The 14,730-nt window shown below is 43.0% G+C and overlaps 1 protein-coding gene across 2 annotated transcripts in view; it reads left to right on the top strand.

Annotated features, from left to right (window-relative positions):
• Positions 1-14,730, top strand: part of LOC144599479 (procollagen-lysine,2-oxoglutarate 5-dioxygenase 2-like) — a 121,017-nt gene that overhangs the window by 35,694 nt on the left and 70,593 nt on the right. For both annotated transcript variants that reach the window (XM_078410433.1, XM_078410432.1), the window contains exons 2-3: positions 1,473-1,564; positions 6,880-7,016. In XM_078410433.1, the coding sequence (XP_078266559.1) occupies positions 1,473-1,564; positions 6,880-7,016 (229 nt within the window). The remainder of the gene's footprint in view (positions 1-1,472; positions 1,565-6,879; positions 7,017-14,730) is intronic.

Raw genomic sequence — 14,730 nt, 5'->3', positions numbered from 1 at the left:
AGTTCTCCCACCAGTCTTCCTGTCTCCAACTACATTCTATTTTTGTCTCGCCCTCTCTCCTGACATCAGTCTGAAGAAGGGTCTCAACCCGAAACGTCACCCATTCCTTCTCTCCCGAGATGCTGCCTGACCCGCTGAGTCACTCCAACATTTTGTCTGTATTTCTTGTGATGGAGACTGAAAGGGGAGGGAGCTGTCGAAGATGGTCCAAGTAAATTTGATTGCAGGATGAATATTGGTGAAGTTGAAGAAGTCCATGCCTTCTGCATGGGTTTAGGAGGTAGCACCAATGTAGTCATCAATGTAACGGAGATAGAATTCAGGGATAGGGCCAGTGTACGCCTGGAACAGGGATTGTTCAATGTCCCCTACAAAGAGGCAGACATAGCTGGGGCCCATGCGGGTGCCCATAGCTACGCCTTGGACCTGGAGGAAATGGGAGGAGTCAAAGGAGAAGTTGTTAAGGGTGGGGACCAGCTCCGACTAGGCGGAGGAGAGTGTTAGTAGAGGGAAATTGGATGGTTCTGTGGTCAAGGAAGAAACAAAGGACTTTAAAGCCTTCCTGGTGGGGGATAGTGGTGTAGAGTGACTGATTGTCCATATTAAAGATGAGGGAGTGGGGGCTCGGAAAATGGGTCATTAAAGAGACGAAGGGCATGTGAGGTGTCTTGGACATAGGTCGGGAGAGATTGGACCAGGAGGGGGATAGGATGGAGTCAAGGTACGTGGAAATCATTTCTATTCAGTAGGTTGGTAGAGAAGGGATGGAGTTTGCTGTGTCCATGTATTGCAAGAGTTAAAACACCCACTCTGCATGTGCCAAGCTCTCCAGCTGCATCCTGACAATGACCAGATAACTTTGCCAAGTTACCTGAGGAATAATCATTGATCAGGGCACCCGTTACCGTTTCTCAAAATTGAACGGTTTTACGTACGATTCAAAAGACCAATTTCCTAACACGGCAGCACTCCCGAGACATTAATGGTCGTGTGCTCCAACTTTCTGACTCTTGAGGCAACGATAACTCGCTCTCTTGAAAATAGACACCAGGTGCTGGAATAACTCAGTGGGTCAGGCAGCATCTATGGAGAAAAAGATCATTTTAAGGATACAGCCAATCAAGCTGCTGTCTCACTTCTCCAGCGGCCCAGTCTCCATTGCTGTTCTTTATCTTCTCCACAGATCTTGCCTGACCCACTGAGTTCCTCCAGCATTTCGTGTTGTTCTCAAGATGCCAACATCTGCAGTCCCTTGTGTTCCCATGGCAATGTTCTCTATCCCTCCACTATCCCAGAGAATGTATTCATTCCTTCCACCTCTGACCCAGAAATTGCATCTGGTTGAATTTCTAGAGCAATGGGAAACAATAGTGAATATTAGCCATTCCTATTGTATTTCCTGGTGTTTTAAGTTATTTGCTTTAACAGCTCTATGTATCAGATTTGTCACCTTTAAAATTTCTCCATTTCAGAGAATCTCCTAGTGCTCACGGTAGCTACCAAACAACCTGATGGCTTCAAACGCTTTATGCAGACTGCTAATCATCTCAACTACACGGTCAAGGTGAGTGAGACTCCACAAGATGAAGAAAGCCATGAAAGTTGAGGGTGAAATGCAAAGGGAAGGGAATATGATAAAGCACAGATAACATCAACGAATATCCAAAAATACTAGAATTATAAAAAGAATAAGAGGGTATCTATGGAAAGAGTAAGTACTGTTGAGCACTGAAAGGTAACCTGTATGTGGGCAGAATTCTTCATGATTATTTGATGACTGGCTGACAAAGGGGGAAGATGGTACTGATGTTGTTCTGAAGGAGGGCGAGTCTGAAATATTGGGTGTTGGACTCTGACCATCATTTTCCAATCCTTCCTGGCAAGAAGAGAGGTGCCAGAGCAATAAGCATTGCTGACATTCTACCAACCCGTTGGATTGCAGACTAACCAGGCTATTCTTCTACTTTCCGTTTGGCCTCGACCTGGCACTAGAGGTGGCCGAGGACAGACAGGTCTGTGTGGGAACGGGAAGGGGAATTAAAATGGATGACATATGGGAGATCCAGATGGCCAAGTCGCTTAGACTGCGTTGGGTCTCACCGATGTAGAAGAGGCCACATTGAGACACCAAATGCAATGGTCATAATAGGTGCAGTTCAATCTCTGCCTTACATAGAAGGGCTATTTAGGTCCCTGTTTAGAGGTGAGGGAAAAAGCCTCAGATTTTATACCTTCTACAGATTTTATACCTTCTACATCGGAACAGATTTTATACCTTCTACATCGGAATTGTCCCAATGGAGTTGAAGGCAAAGAGGAAGTTAGTAGTATTGTCGATTAAATGGATGAGTACTGCAGGGGTGTAGAAAGCAGTTGAAATACAGTCATTAATGGAATGGAGAAAGAAATAGGGAGTCATGCTAGAGTAGGCTCGGAATGAAGACTGGTCCATGTTGCCTTAGGAGAGGCAGGCATAGCTAAGACTCGTGCGAGTGTCCAATTCTCAAAAGAGAATTTCTTAAGGATGAGAATAAGTAGCAATTTTCACTCCACTCTTACAGTCTAGAAGGGTCTTGTCCCAAAATGTTAATTGTCCATTTCCTTCCACAGAGCTACCTGACCGTCTGAGTTGCTCCATCAGATCTCCTTTTTTTGCTCCAGATTCCAGCATCTGTAACCATTTGCATCTTAATTACTGGCCAGTTAGTTTAATATTGGTGGTAGGAAAATTATTAGAATTGACCGTTAACAGTGAAGACCTTCATTAAGAAGGACAATGAAAATCAGCATAAGTTTGTTAATGGTAGAACATGTCTAACTAATTTAATTGAATTCTTTAAGGTGGTGATAAATGGGGTTAATGAGGGCAACATGTTTGAGATAATCGATTTGGATTTCAACAAGGCTTTTGACAGACTTGCGTTAAAAAAAACTTAAAGTTTATGAAATCAAGGGCGGATGACAGACTGGATCCAGAATTTTGATCAGTGGCAGAAAACAAAGGGTAATGGATGTAAGGGCTTTTGTGACTGGAAGACGGTGTTTCTAGTGGGGTTCCAAAGGGCTCAGCGCTTGGGTCCTTGCTTAATGGTCAACGTTATTGATTCAGATTTAACTATAATGAGTGTGATGGAGACATTTTGCAAAATTAATGAAATGGCCTTGTGGTTGATGGTGAGAAGGAATGCTTTAGACTGCAGGATATCATTTGGGTAAGAAAGTGTCAGATGAATTCAATCCAGAGAAGAGAGAAATTGCAAAGGAATATACAATAAATGGGAAGATGTGGAGTGGTTGGAGGAACAAAGTAACATAGGAATATAAGAAAATAACTGCAGATGCTGGTACAAATTGAAGGTATTTATTCACAAAATGCTGGAGTAACTCAGCAGGTCAGGCAGCATCTCAGGAGAGAAGGAATGGGTAACGTTTCGGATCCAGGCCCTTCTTCAGACTGATGTCAGGGGGCGAGACAAAGGAAGGAGAGCATGTTGCTAAACACTCGTCGAAGTTGCTCTCCTTCCTTTGTCCCTAACACTTCAGCGACCCCAGTTCAGTCCTGACCTGCTGCTGCCTGTGTGACCTTTGTAACTTCTTCCTGTGACTGCATGAGCTTCCCCAGGGTGTTCCAGTTCCTCCCACATAAAACAAAGAACAGAACTGCACAGGAAGAGGTTCTTTGGTCCACAATATCTGTGCCAAACATGATGTCAAGATAAACTAATCTCAACTGCCTGCATTTGATCTACAGTGCCCTCTATAATGTTTGGGACAAAGACCCATCATTTATTTATTTGCTTCTGTACTCCACAATTTGAGATCTGTAATAGAAAAAATCACATGTGGTTAAAGTGCACATTGTCAGATTTTATTAATGGGTATTTTTATACATTTTGGTTTCACCGTGTAGAAATTACAGCTGTGTTTATACATAGTCCCCCCATTTCAGGGCACTATAATGTTTGGGACACATGGCTTCACAGGTGTCTGTAATTGCTCAGGTGTGTTTAATTGCCTCCTTAATGCAGGTATAAGAGAGCTCTCAGCACCTAGTCTTTCCTCCAGTCTTTCCTTCACCTTTGGAAACTTTTATTGCTGTTTATCAACATGAGGACCAAAGTTGTGCCAATGAAAGTCAAAGAAACTATTATGAGACTGAGAAACAAGAATAAAACTGTTGGAGACATCAGCCAAACCTTAGGCTTACCAAAATCAACTGTTTGGAACATCATTAAGAAGATAGAGAGCACTCATGAGTTTACTAATCTCAAAGGGACTGGCAGACCAAGGAAGACCTCCACAGCTGATGACAGAATTCTCTCTATAATAAAGCAAAATCCCCAAACACCTGTCTGACAGATCACAAACATTCTTCAGGAGTCAGGTGTGGATTTGGCAAAGACCACTGCCCACAGAAGACTTCATGAACAGAAATACAGAGGCTATACTGCAAGATGCAAACCACTGGTTAGCTGCAAAAATAGGATGGCCAGGTTACAGTTTGCCAAGAAGTACTTAAAAGAGCAACCACAGTTCTGAAAAAAGGTCTTGTGGACAGATGAGACGAAGATGAACTTATATCAGAGTGATGGCAAAAGCAAAATATGGAGGAGAGAAGGAACTGCCCAAGATCCAAAGCATACCACCTCATCTGTGAAACACGGTGGTGGGGGTGTTATTGCCTGGGCATGTATGGCTGCTGAAGGCACTGGCTCACTTATCTTCATTGTTGATACAACTGCTGATGGTAGTAGCATAATGAATTCTGAAGTGTACAGACACATCCTATCTGCTCAAGTTCAAACAAATGCCTCAAAACTCATTGGCCGGCAGTTCATTCTACAGCAAGACAATGATCCCAAACATACTGCTAATGCAACAAAGGAGTTTTTCAAAGCTAAAAACTGGTCAATTCTTGAGTGGCCACGTCAGTCACCTAATATAAACCCAATTGAGCATGCCTTTTATATGCTGAAGCATAAGCTAAAGATGGCTGCAATACAGGGCTGGGAGAGCGTCACCAGAGAAGACACCCAGCAACTGGTGATGTCCATGAATCGCAGACTTCAAGCAGTCATTGCATGCAAAGGATATGCAACAAAATATTAAACATGACTACTTTCATTTAAACGTCATTGCTGTGTCCCAAACATTATGGTGCCCTGAAATGGGGGGACTATGTATAAATACTGCTGTCATTTGTACATAGTGAAACTAAAATATTTAAAAATGGCCTTTATTAAGATCTGACAATGTGCACTTTAACCACATGTGATTTTTTTCTATTACAAATCTCAAATTGTGGAGTAGAGAGGCAAATAAATAAATGATGGGTCTTTGTCCCAAACATTGTGGAGGGCACTGTATCTCCCTCTATCCTCTACATATCTAAAGGCCGCTGCAACACATTCTAGGCATCCACCACACTCTGAATAAAATAAAACTTGCCCTGCACCTTTAAACTTTGTCCCTCTTATCTTAAAGCAATCCCCTTTGTCCCAAGGATATTTAACATTTAATATTTTAAAGAGATAATTGGACAGGTACATGGATAAGACAGGTTTAGAGGGTTATGGGCCAAGAGCAGGCAGGTGGTACTAGGGTAGGTGGGACATGTTGGTCGATGTGTACAAGTTGGGCCAAAGGGTCAATTTCCACCCTGCATGACTCAATGATGTGCATGTTGATGAGTTGTTGGCGACTGTAAATTGCTGCTTGTGTGGATGGGTGATCGAATCTGCAGGGTAGGAGGGCAGAGATTATGGGATTATTGTAAGGATTTGTGTAAATTAGTATGTGATGGTTAGCTGGGGGTGCCAACTGTCCCATATTAGTCGGGACATCCTGTATTTTGGGCTAAATTGCTTTGTCCAGTACGGGACCGCCCTTGTCCCATATTAGTAGGGTTGCCAACTTCCTCACTCCCAAATAAGGGTTAAATGGCCCCGCACCCCACGTGACCTCACCCAGCCAGCGGCCACGTGCTCCCGCTCCACTAATGGTGGCCGCCAGGACAGGGAGGCTGGTTGCTATGCCACCTCCGTTAGGCGGCACCCGGGCCTATGTAGGCACAAAATGCTGGGGTAACTCAGCAGGTCAGGCAGCATCTCTGGAGAGACGGAATGGGTGACATTTCGGGATGAAGGTCTGAAGAATGGTCACGACCCGAAATGTCACCCATTCCTTCTCTCCAGAGATGCTGCATGACCTGCTGAGTTACTCCAGCATTTTGTGCCTACATAGGCCTGGGCGCCGCCTAACGGAGGTTAGGCTTCTCTCCAGAGATGTTTCCTGACCCACTGTGTTACTGCAGCATTTTGTGACTACCTTCGATTTAAACCAGCATCTGCAGTTTTGTTTTCCTCCGGACCTAGACTGCCAGGAGCTAAAATGGCAGGGCCTTCATCGTCGGGGCCTACAGCGCTCCCCGGGCCTAATACCGTATTAGGTCCAGGGGGCGCTGTGCGCCCCGACACTGTAGGTCCCAACACTCTAGGTTTCCTACATTTTAGCTCCAGACAGTCTAGGTCCTGACTCCTGAGGCCCGTGCGCCGTCTAACGGATGTTGTGTAGCAACCTGCTGCCCGGGCGGCTGCCATTGGTGGAGCGGGAGCACGTGGCCATTGGCTGGGTGAGGTCACATGGGGTGCGGGGCAGTGATGTCACCTTGTCCCGTATTTGGGAGTGAGGAAGTTGGCAACCCTATGGTTAGCATGGACTCAGTGGGCTGAAAGAGGCGTTTCATGCTGTTTGTTTCCATGATATCCCACTCAATCCATGGTCGATCCCAACTGTCCCTTCGCAAATTGGGGAAGATTAAATCTGAGGCCTGGTTTTCTCAGTTCGCAATGCTTTTAATTGTTTCCCCCTTGTGCGTAGGTTCTTGGTGCCGGGGAAGAGTGGCGAGGAGGAAATATACCGCACTCGATTGGAGGAGGACAGAAAGTACGATTACTGAAGGAGGAGATGCAAAATCACGCAGATCGTGACGACCTTGTAGTATTATTCACTGACAGGTACAGTGAGCCTCTACCGTTTGCTGGATGTTTCAAGTAGAGTGCATTCAGAAAGTATTCACTTTTTCCACATTTTGTTACGTCAGTCTTATTTTAAAATGGATTAAATTCTTTTTTTTTAATCAATCTACACAATACCACAGAATGAAGAAGCAAAAGTAGGTGTTTAAAAATGCTTGCCAAGTAATTAAAACGAAATAACTGAAATATCACATTTACATAAGTATTCAAACCCTTTGCTATGACACTCAAAATTGAGCTTAGGTTCATCCTGTTTCCATTGATTATCCTTGATGTTTCTACAACTTGATTGGAGTCCACAAGTGATAAATTAAATTGATTGGACATGAATTCGAAAGGCACATACCTATCAATATAAGGTCCCACAGTTGACAGTGCATGTCAGAGCAAAAACCAAGCCATGAAGGCGAAGGAAATGTCTGTACAGCTCCGAGACAGGATTGTGTCGAGACACAGATCTGGGGAAGGGTATAAAACAATTTCTGCAGCATTGCAGGTCCCGAAGAGCACAGTGGCCTCCGTCAATCTTAAATGGATGAACTTTGGAACCACCAGGACTCTTCATAGAGCTAGCCCCCCGGCCAAACTGAGCAATCGGGGGAGAAGGGCCTTGGTCAGGGAGGTGACCAGGATGGTCACTCTGACAGAGCTCCAGAGTTCCTCTGTGAAGATAGGAGAACCTTCCAGAAAGACAACTATATCTGCAGCACTCCACCAATCAGGCCTTTATGATAGAGTTGCCAGACGGAAGCCACTCCTCAGTAAAAGGCACATGACAGCCCGCTTGGTGTTTGCCAAAAGGCACCTAAAGGACTCTCAGACCATGAGAAACAAGATTCTCTGGTCTATTGAAACCAAGATTGAACTCTTTGGCCTGAATGCCAAGCGTCACGTCTGGAGGAAACCAGGCACCGCTCATCACCTGGCCAATACCATACCTACGGTGAAGCATGATGGTGGCAGCTTCATGCTGTGGGGATGTTTTTCAGCGGCAGGAACTGGGAGACTAGTCAGGATAGAGTGAAAGATGAACGGAGCAAAGTACAGAGAGATCCTTGATGAAAACCTGTTCCAGAGCGTTCTGGACCTCAGACTGGGGCGGAGGTTCACCTTCCAACAGGACAACAACCTTAAGCACACAGCCAAGACAACGCAGGAGTGGCTTTGTGACAAGTCTGTGAATGTCCTTGAGTGGCCCAGCTAGAGCCCCGACTTGAACATCTCTGGAGGGACCTGAAAATAGTTGTGCATCGATGCTCCCCATCGAACCTAATAGAGCTTGAGAGGATCTGCAGAGAAGAATGGGAGAAATTACCCAAATACAGGCGTGCCAAGCTTGTAGCATCATACCCAAGCATACTTGAGACTGTAATCGCTGCTAAAGGTGCCTAAACAAAGTACTGAGTAAAGGGTCTGAATACATATGTAAATGTGATATTTCAGTTATTTCTTTTTAATTACTTTGCAAAAATTTCTAAACACCTGTTTTCACTTTTTTATTATGGGGTATTGTGTGTAGATTGATGATTTAAAAAAAAAAAGAACTTAATCCATTTTAAAATAAGGCTGTAATGTAACAAAATGTGGAAAAGGTGAAAGGGTCTGAATACTTTCTGAATGCACTGTAACTGGAGAAGTACTTTGCTTTGTGCCATTTGTGGATTTGTGGAGCTCTGCTGCCCCAAACAGAAACTTCATATATCTATGTACTCCAGAGATACTGCCTGATCTGTTGAGTTACTCCAGCACTTTGTGTCTTTTTGTTTTGAAAACCATTGTCTGCATTGTTCCTTGTTTCTCCATTGCCTACAGTTGTTTTAGTTTGTGAGATTACTATCACTGTGTCTGCCTGCCGGGAGCACATCAAAACTGCCTCCCTGATTTGTTTTCTTTAGTTTAGAGGTGCAGCATGGAAACAGGGCCTTTGGCCCACTGAGTCCACGTCGACCATCGATCAACCATACACTAGTTCCATGCTATCCCACTTTCGCATCCTACACACTAGGGACAACTTACCGAAGCCAATTAACCTACAAACCTGCATGTCTTTGGAACGTGGGAGGAAACCGGGGCACCCACAGAAAACCCATGTGGTCACAGGGAGAACGTATGAACTCTGCACAGACGGCACCTATAGTGAGGATCGAACCGGGCTCTCTGACGCAATGAGGCAGCAACTCTACCTCTGCTCCTCTGTGCCACCTAAAGTCAAAGTAATAACGTAAAACAGATTAGTCAAGGTTTGAAGTAAAGATTCTGCTTCTGGTTACCTCGCAATCAAAAGAGGGAGATCTATTGCATTGCCTTGGCTTCAACATTCTAAAATACTACTTAAGCTCAGTTGATTCTGATGAATAGTTTCTGTGCCTTTATTCATTTGGTATCATTGGACAACACATTAAAAGGTTTTGATCCATGACTACATTCCATCTGGTGCACCAATTAGAGGCTTTGAACCAAATTTCCCTGCTATTCTTGCATCATCGCTGAGATAAAAACTTCCAGCTGTTTTTAATTTTGTTCCACTCTGCTTTTGCTGAGTAAAGTTTCCTTCTCTTGATTTGGCATTTAGTAGATGCAGCCAGTAGGGAAATGACTCTTGTAAATTGGCAGAGAGCTTTTTCTGAACAGCATTCAAAAAATAAATAAATAAGCTCTGCGAGATGCAATACCTGTTGAACTTTGTTCAGTTAGCTAATGACTTGCTTCACAGTGGAGAACAAATTTAACTTGAAAAGGCAACTGAGACCGCAACCCCTTGTCTTGGAAAGAACACACTGTTTGGTAATGGTTCTGGAATCTGTGTCAAAGGATTTCAAATGATGTTTGTTTTCCTTTGCTATCATGCAGTTCTGTGCTATGTTTGAATGCATTTTATGTGCCTTCTGTTAGCTGAGGGTAGTGACCAAATGTATAGAAGGTGGTGGTGGAGTTGGCTAGGTGAGTAACTGCTGTGCATGATTGTATCTTTTAGTTTACTTTAAAGATACAGCATGGAAACAGGTTCTTCGGCCCACCGAGTCCATGTCGACCAACAATCACCCATACTCTAGTTCTATCCTACACACTTGGGACAATTTACAACAGCCAATTAAATGACAAACCCGCACCTCTTTAGAATATGTGAGGAAACGGGAGCACCCGGAGAAAACCTACACAGTCACGGGGAGAATATGCAAACTCCGTACAGACAGCACCCGCAGTCAGGATCAAACCTGCGTTTCGGGCGCTGTATGGCAGCAACTCTACCACCTACACAGTGCAATGACTCGAAATGAAGGGACATTAATGAACTATCTCAATGTGGAATTGGACCTGTTTGAAAATTAACCTGTCTCCAGACTCAACGAAATTGCACTTATTTATTGTGCTGGATTAGTAAATCGTTATCTGGGGGCACAACACAAATCACCATTTAACGACTGTAAGGACATTCCAATTGACTATGTAAAACACACAACCTGACCCTTGGGGTCATTATTAAAAATTGCCATCAATGCAAACGATGAGGACAATCTTTTTTGGAAAGTGGAAAACGTAGCAAGTAAAGAAACGTGGAGCTTTGGTTACTTAGTGCATGCTATCTTATTTTGGGTTTGAATATAAATTGCATAGACGCAAGTTTCCCTGGCCAACCTGCAGTTAAAGGCAGTAATCCATGCAATACTGAACCACAAAGATAAAACAAAAGTACAGGGTTGATTCTAAATTTGGACATAGTTATTTTCAGAGTTAGCTGCAAGAGCATTGCAGTTGGTCACATATGTTTATATAAGGAAAAATAAAATTTGTTTCAATTCTGAAGAGGTGTGTCATGAACTCTGTGCCCCCTCCCCATTAGAAGTATGTGCTGGCTTCTGACGAGAGCACAATGTGTACCCCTTGTAAAGAACCTTAGCTATTTGATCTTGGAATGGGGTGTCTTTGGGAAGGCCAGCACTAATTGCCATCCGCGGCTGCTCATGAGACGGCAGTGATGAGCTTCCACCTTGAACTACAATAGCTGGTAAAGGTACTCCCAGAAGGTCAGGGCATAGGGAGTTCCTAGTTTCGGACTCGGCAACAATGGCAGATCTAAAATATGTTTCCAAGCCAACGATTTGGAAGGATACCTGCAGATGTGGCTGTGCCACCTGCCTTCATTCTTGGTGATCGGGGACGCAGTTTCAAGAGGTGCTGTTGTCATAGTTAATATTTTTGAGATTGTCCACACTGTAGCTACCGATGGATGGAATGAATGTCCAGGGCAGAGGATGAGGTGGACGTTAAGAAGGCTACTTTGTCCTGGATGGTACCAAGCTGCTGGAGTATTTTGGAATTGGACTCATCCAAGAAAGTGGAGGGTATTCGGTCGTGCCTGAATGCCATGAGAATGGCTATGGAGAGTTGACCGATGAGTCGCCCAACATTGTCCACATTATTTATGTACTGGATTAGAATGTTTCTGGTCAATGGGGCACTTAGCAACAGGAAAGTAATTGAAGCACAAGCATCTTATCAGATCATGTCCATCTGTTGATTAAGTCTTGCTGTATACATGCATTGAGTGCTTCAGCTTCTGAGGACCTGTGATGGAGTTAGATGTTGTGCAAACATCCCCAATTTTAACCTCTTCTAAAGCAGCTGAAAATGGTTGGGACCAAAGAACTTCAGCAGTGTTGTGCTGTGGCTGGAATGATTAATCGCCACCAACCACAACTATCTGAAGAGGGGACGCAAAATATGAAACAACACTGGCAGACAATATTAAGGAAAATCTCAAAGCATTTTAAAAGGATTTATTAATGACAAGGGTAACTCGGGAAATAGTACACTGCTTTTGGCAATCTGCAGAAGAGGTGAGACTGCAAGTGAGGCCATAAATGAATACCTCCGCTTTATTAATTTACGACCTCACTTGTCTCTGTAGAGGAGGACATTGCCATTGGTGAATTCAGGGAGGGGGACGGTGAAATTCTACAATAAATTATCATTGAAAAGGAGATGTCCAGAACTTGATGAGTTATACCCGAGATTGCAATGGAGACAAAGCAGAGGACTTGTGACTATGAGAGGAATGTTCGAGTCTTCCTTGGCCACAGAAGTGGTGCTGAGCGACTGAAGGGAAGACAGTGAATGTGGTACTTCTATACAAAAAAGGGAGCGGGGATAATTGCAACCCAATGAGTCTAACATCAGTAGCAGAGTAATGATTGGAAATATTCCTGAGGGATATGAATTGATCTACACTTAGAGAGACAGAAATTAATCAAGGATAGTCAGCACTGATCTGTTAAGGGGAGATCCTATCTGACTGTCTGAATTATTCAAACAGGCAACTAAGTGTGTCACTTGGAGACGAGATAAACTGCATTTGATTTCCTTGCAGCAGACAAGACTATGTGGACCTCATTGAGGGAGACATACTTATGACGGACAGAAATATGACAGAGAGTGAGAAACCTTTTCTCTTTGCAGAGATGTTTGTAACCAGGACGTAATTGTTTAATGTAAAGGGATTTGGAAAGGATTTGAAGAAAAATCCTTTCACTCGGTGAGTGGTTGAAATCCAGAATGCACTGCTTTAGGGGGTGTTGGAAGCAGAGACTCAGAACTAGAGTCGTTTAGATGAGCATTGGACATGAAGTGGCACAGATCGTTACAGGCTGAGTAAAATAGGTAGGTAGGTGTTAATCTATGTAGGTAGTTGATAACAAGTAGATTCAGTGGTTTGCTTCCCTGCTGTATGATTCAAAAATTTCTTCTTTGTCCCTACAAACCTTTTATTGTACCTTCTCTAGCCCCCAAAATCTGCCTTCATTTGCGCTGCTCGACAATTGTTATGCTGTAAGCTTGGCATAAATCTTATATTTTGTACTTTGCTTCAAAGTCACTTGAAGACTGTTTATAAAGTAAATGCAAATTTCCAGGAATCTTTTGATGGGGCTGTTTATTCCCTCTGTTTTTCTGATTTTTTTTTTACAAAAAATATGCGGGGAGATTAGTCATGCAGGAATTTTACATGATTAACTTCCTGTTAAATAATCCTTTCCACTTTATTAATGCCTAGTTCAAAATTTGACAGTAAATGTCTTGATTAATCTTTTGAAAAACAGAATTAGGTTTGTTGCACTGGAAATGATCAAATGCAATTTGGATTTCAAATGTGTTTTTTAAATTCCAAAAATCTCTTGACAGCTACTTCAAGTTGTAAACTTTTAGAACGAACATAAAAAAACTTCAAATGTGCGAGAAGTTATTGACAGTTTAATTATGTGCAAGCCGGGTTATGGTGGTAAGATCCAAGCTTTAGTCCCCTCACAGTGATTTGTGCGGCCTATTTTACCCTCTTCTAATATGGCACTGTGGTATCTGCTCTAATTATTGTATGTAAATCAGAGGGTCTGGACCTGAGAAGTCGGTAATGAAAGGCCATGAAACAGGATTGTAGTGAGAAGTGTGAAATGTCAGCCTGTTTCGCTTTTGAAAGAACCTGTGAAAGCAAAGGGAGCTGTGAATCAGTCAAGTTTCCTGCTGGCTCCAGTTTCAAAAGTGGGATAACATTCCAATCTCCAGCATAAAGTCCCCCATTTGAACACAACATTTTGATTCCATCCAGAACTTGACATAACAATGACTTGGCAGCCAACTAACCCTCATTTCATCCTGCCAGTCCTAACTGAGGATGTGGTAGTTAATTGTCACACCTTAACAGTTAACTTGGATGTACTCGATACAGACTTCAGTCTGGCCAAGGATTTTTCTGGTTTACTCATCCACACCAGAGGGGAGATTAACCCCATAAATCAGTGGGGAAGTTAAAAAATGTAATTTAAATATGCATAAACTCCATCCAGATGTTGGTTAAACTTCTTCCAGATGATGTGTCATGATTCTCTTTGTCATCGGACCAAACATATACTCTGTTGTCATTTCCGATGCCTTGAAAGGAAAGAATGATGGTTTGCTCCCTCCCACTGTACAATCATTTTGTTATTTAAGTTTCCTCCCCATACATCCTTTGCAACCCATCTCGAGATAAAAAGCGCAAATGTTTCTGAGTTCTGTTCCAAAAAAACAGAATCCAGAATTACTTTTGCAGTATTATGGTGCTCCATTGTTAAATATTAATCTAACTCACAGTAATGTAAAATTGAACTAATTTCTGGGGGGTCTTGATACCCTTTAGGAAATTTGACTCCTGCCTTTTTGGCAGGATTATCGTTTTCATGTTTTGTTCCAGCTAAAATCCTCCCCCACCCAAAATGACATCAGTAGACAATGTCCATAATTATTTCCAACTTTGCTCTGAAAAAACACAGTTCTTTACCAGCATTCAGAGCAATTAGATTTTGTTGGCACTCATTACCCTCAAACTAAGCTTTTTATACTCTTTAACCCCACTGATATCTGTGACCTCTCATGTAGCCTTCAGTTGCATTCTCTCCCCAGGTGGGTCAAGATCTTATCGTTCTCAGATTCCTAGACTTAGATTATTTCAACCTGTTGCTATTGATCACTGCAGTCTTTCATGGTTTGGTGCCTCCTGTTGCATTGAATTTGTCAAAGATCCATACTGGAGTCAAGGAGACCATCTGCTTTTTCTTCCATAGGATTAGGCGTACACAGATATTTACTGCAGGCATTCATAGCAATGTACTCTTGCCTTTTGAAGCCATATGGTAACATCTTGGTCAAAGTGTATGCCTATTGA

The sequence above is a fragment of the Rhinoraja longicauda genome, chromosome 13 (assembly GCF_053455715.1).
Source record: "Rhinoraja longicauda isolate Sanriku21f chromosome 13, sRhiLon1.1, whole genome shotgun sequence".
In the NCBI taxonomy this organism is placed as follows: domain Eukaryota; kingdom Metazoa; phylum Chordata; class Chondrichthyes; order Rajiformes; family Arhynchobatidae; genus Rhinoraja; species Rhinoraja longicauda.
Note: the sequence above shows the minus strand (reverse complement) of the source record. Positions and strands in the feature narration are given on the sequence as shown.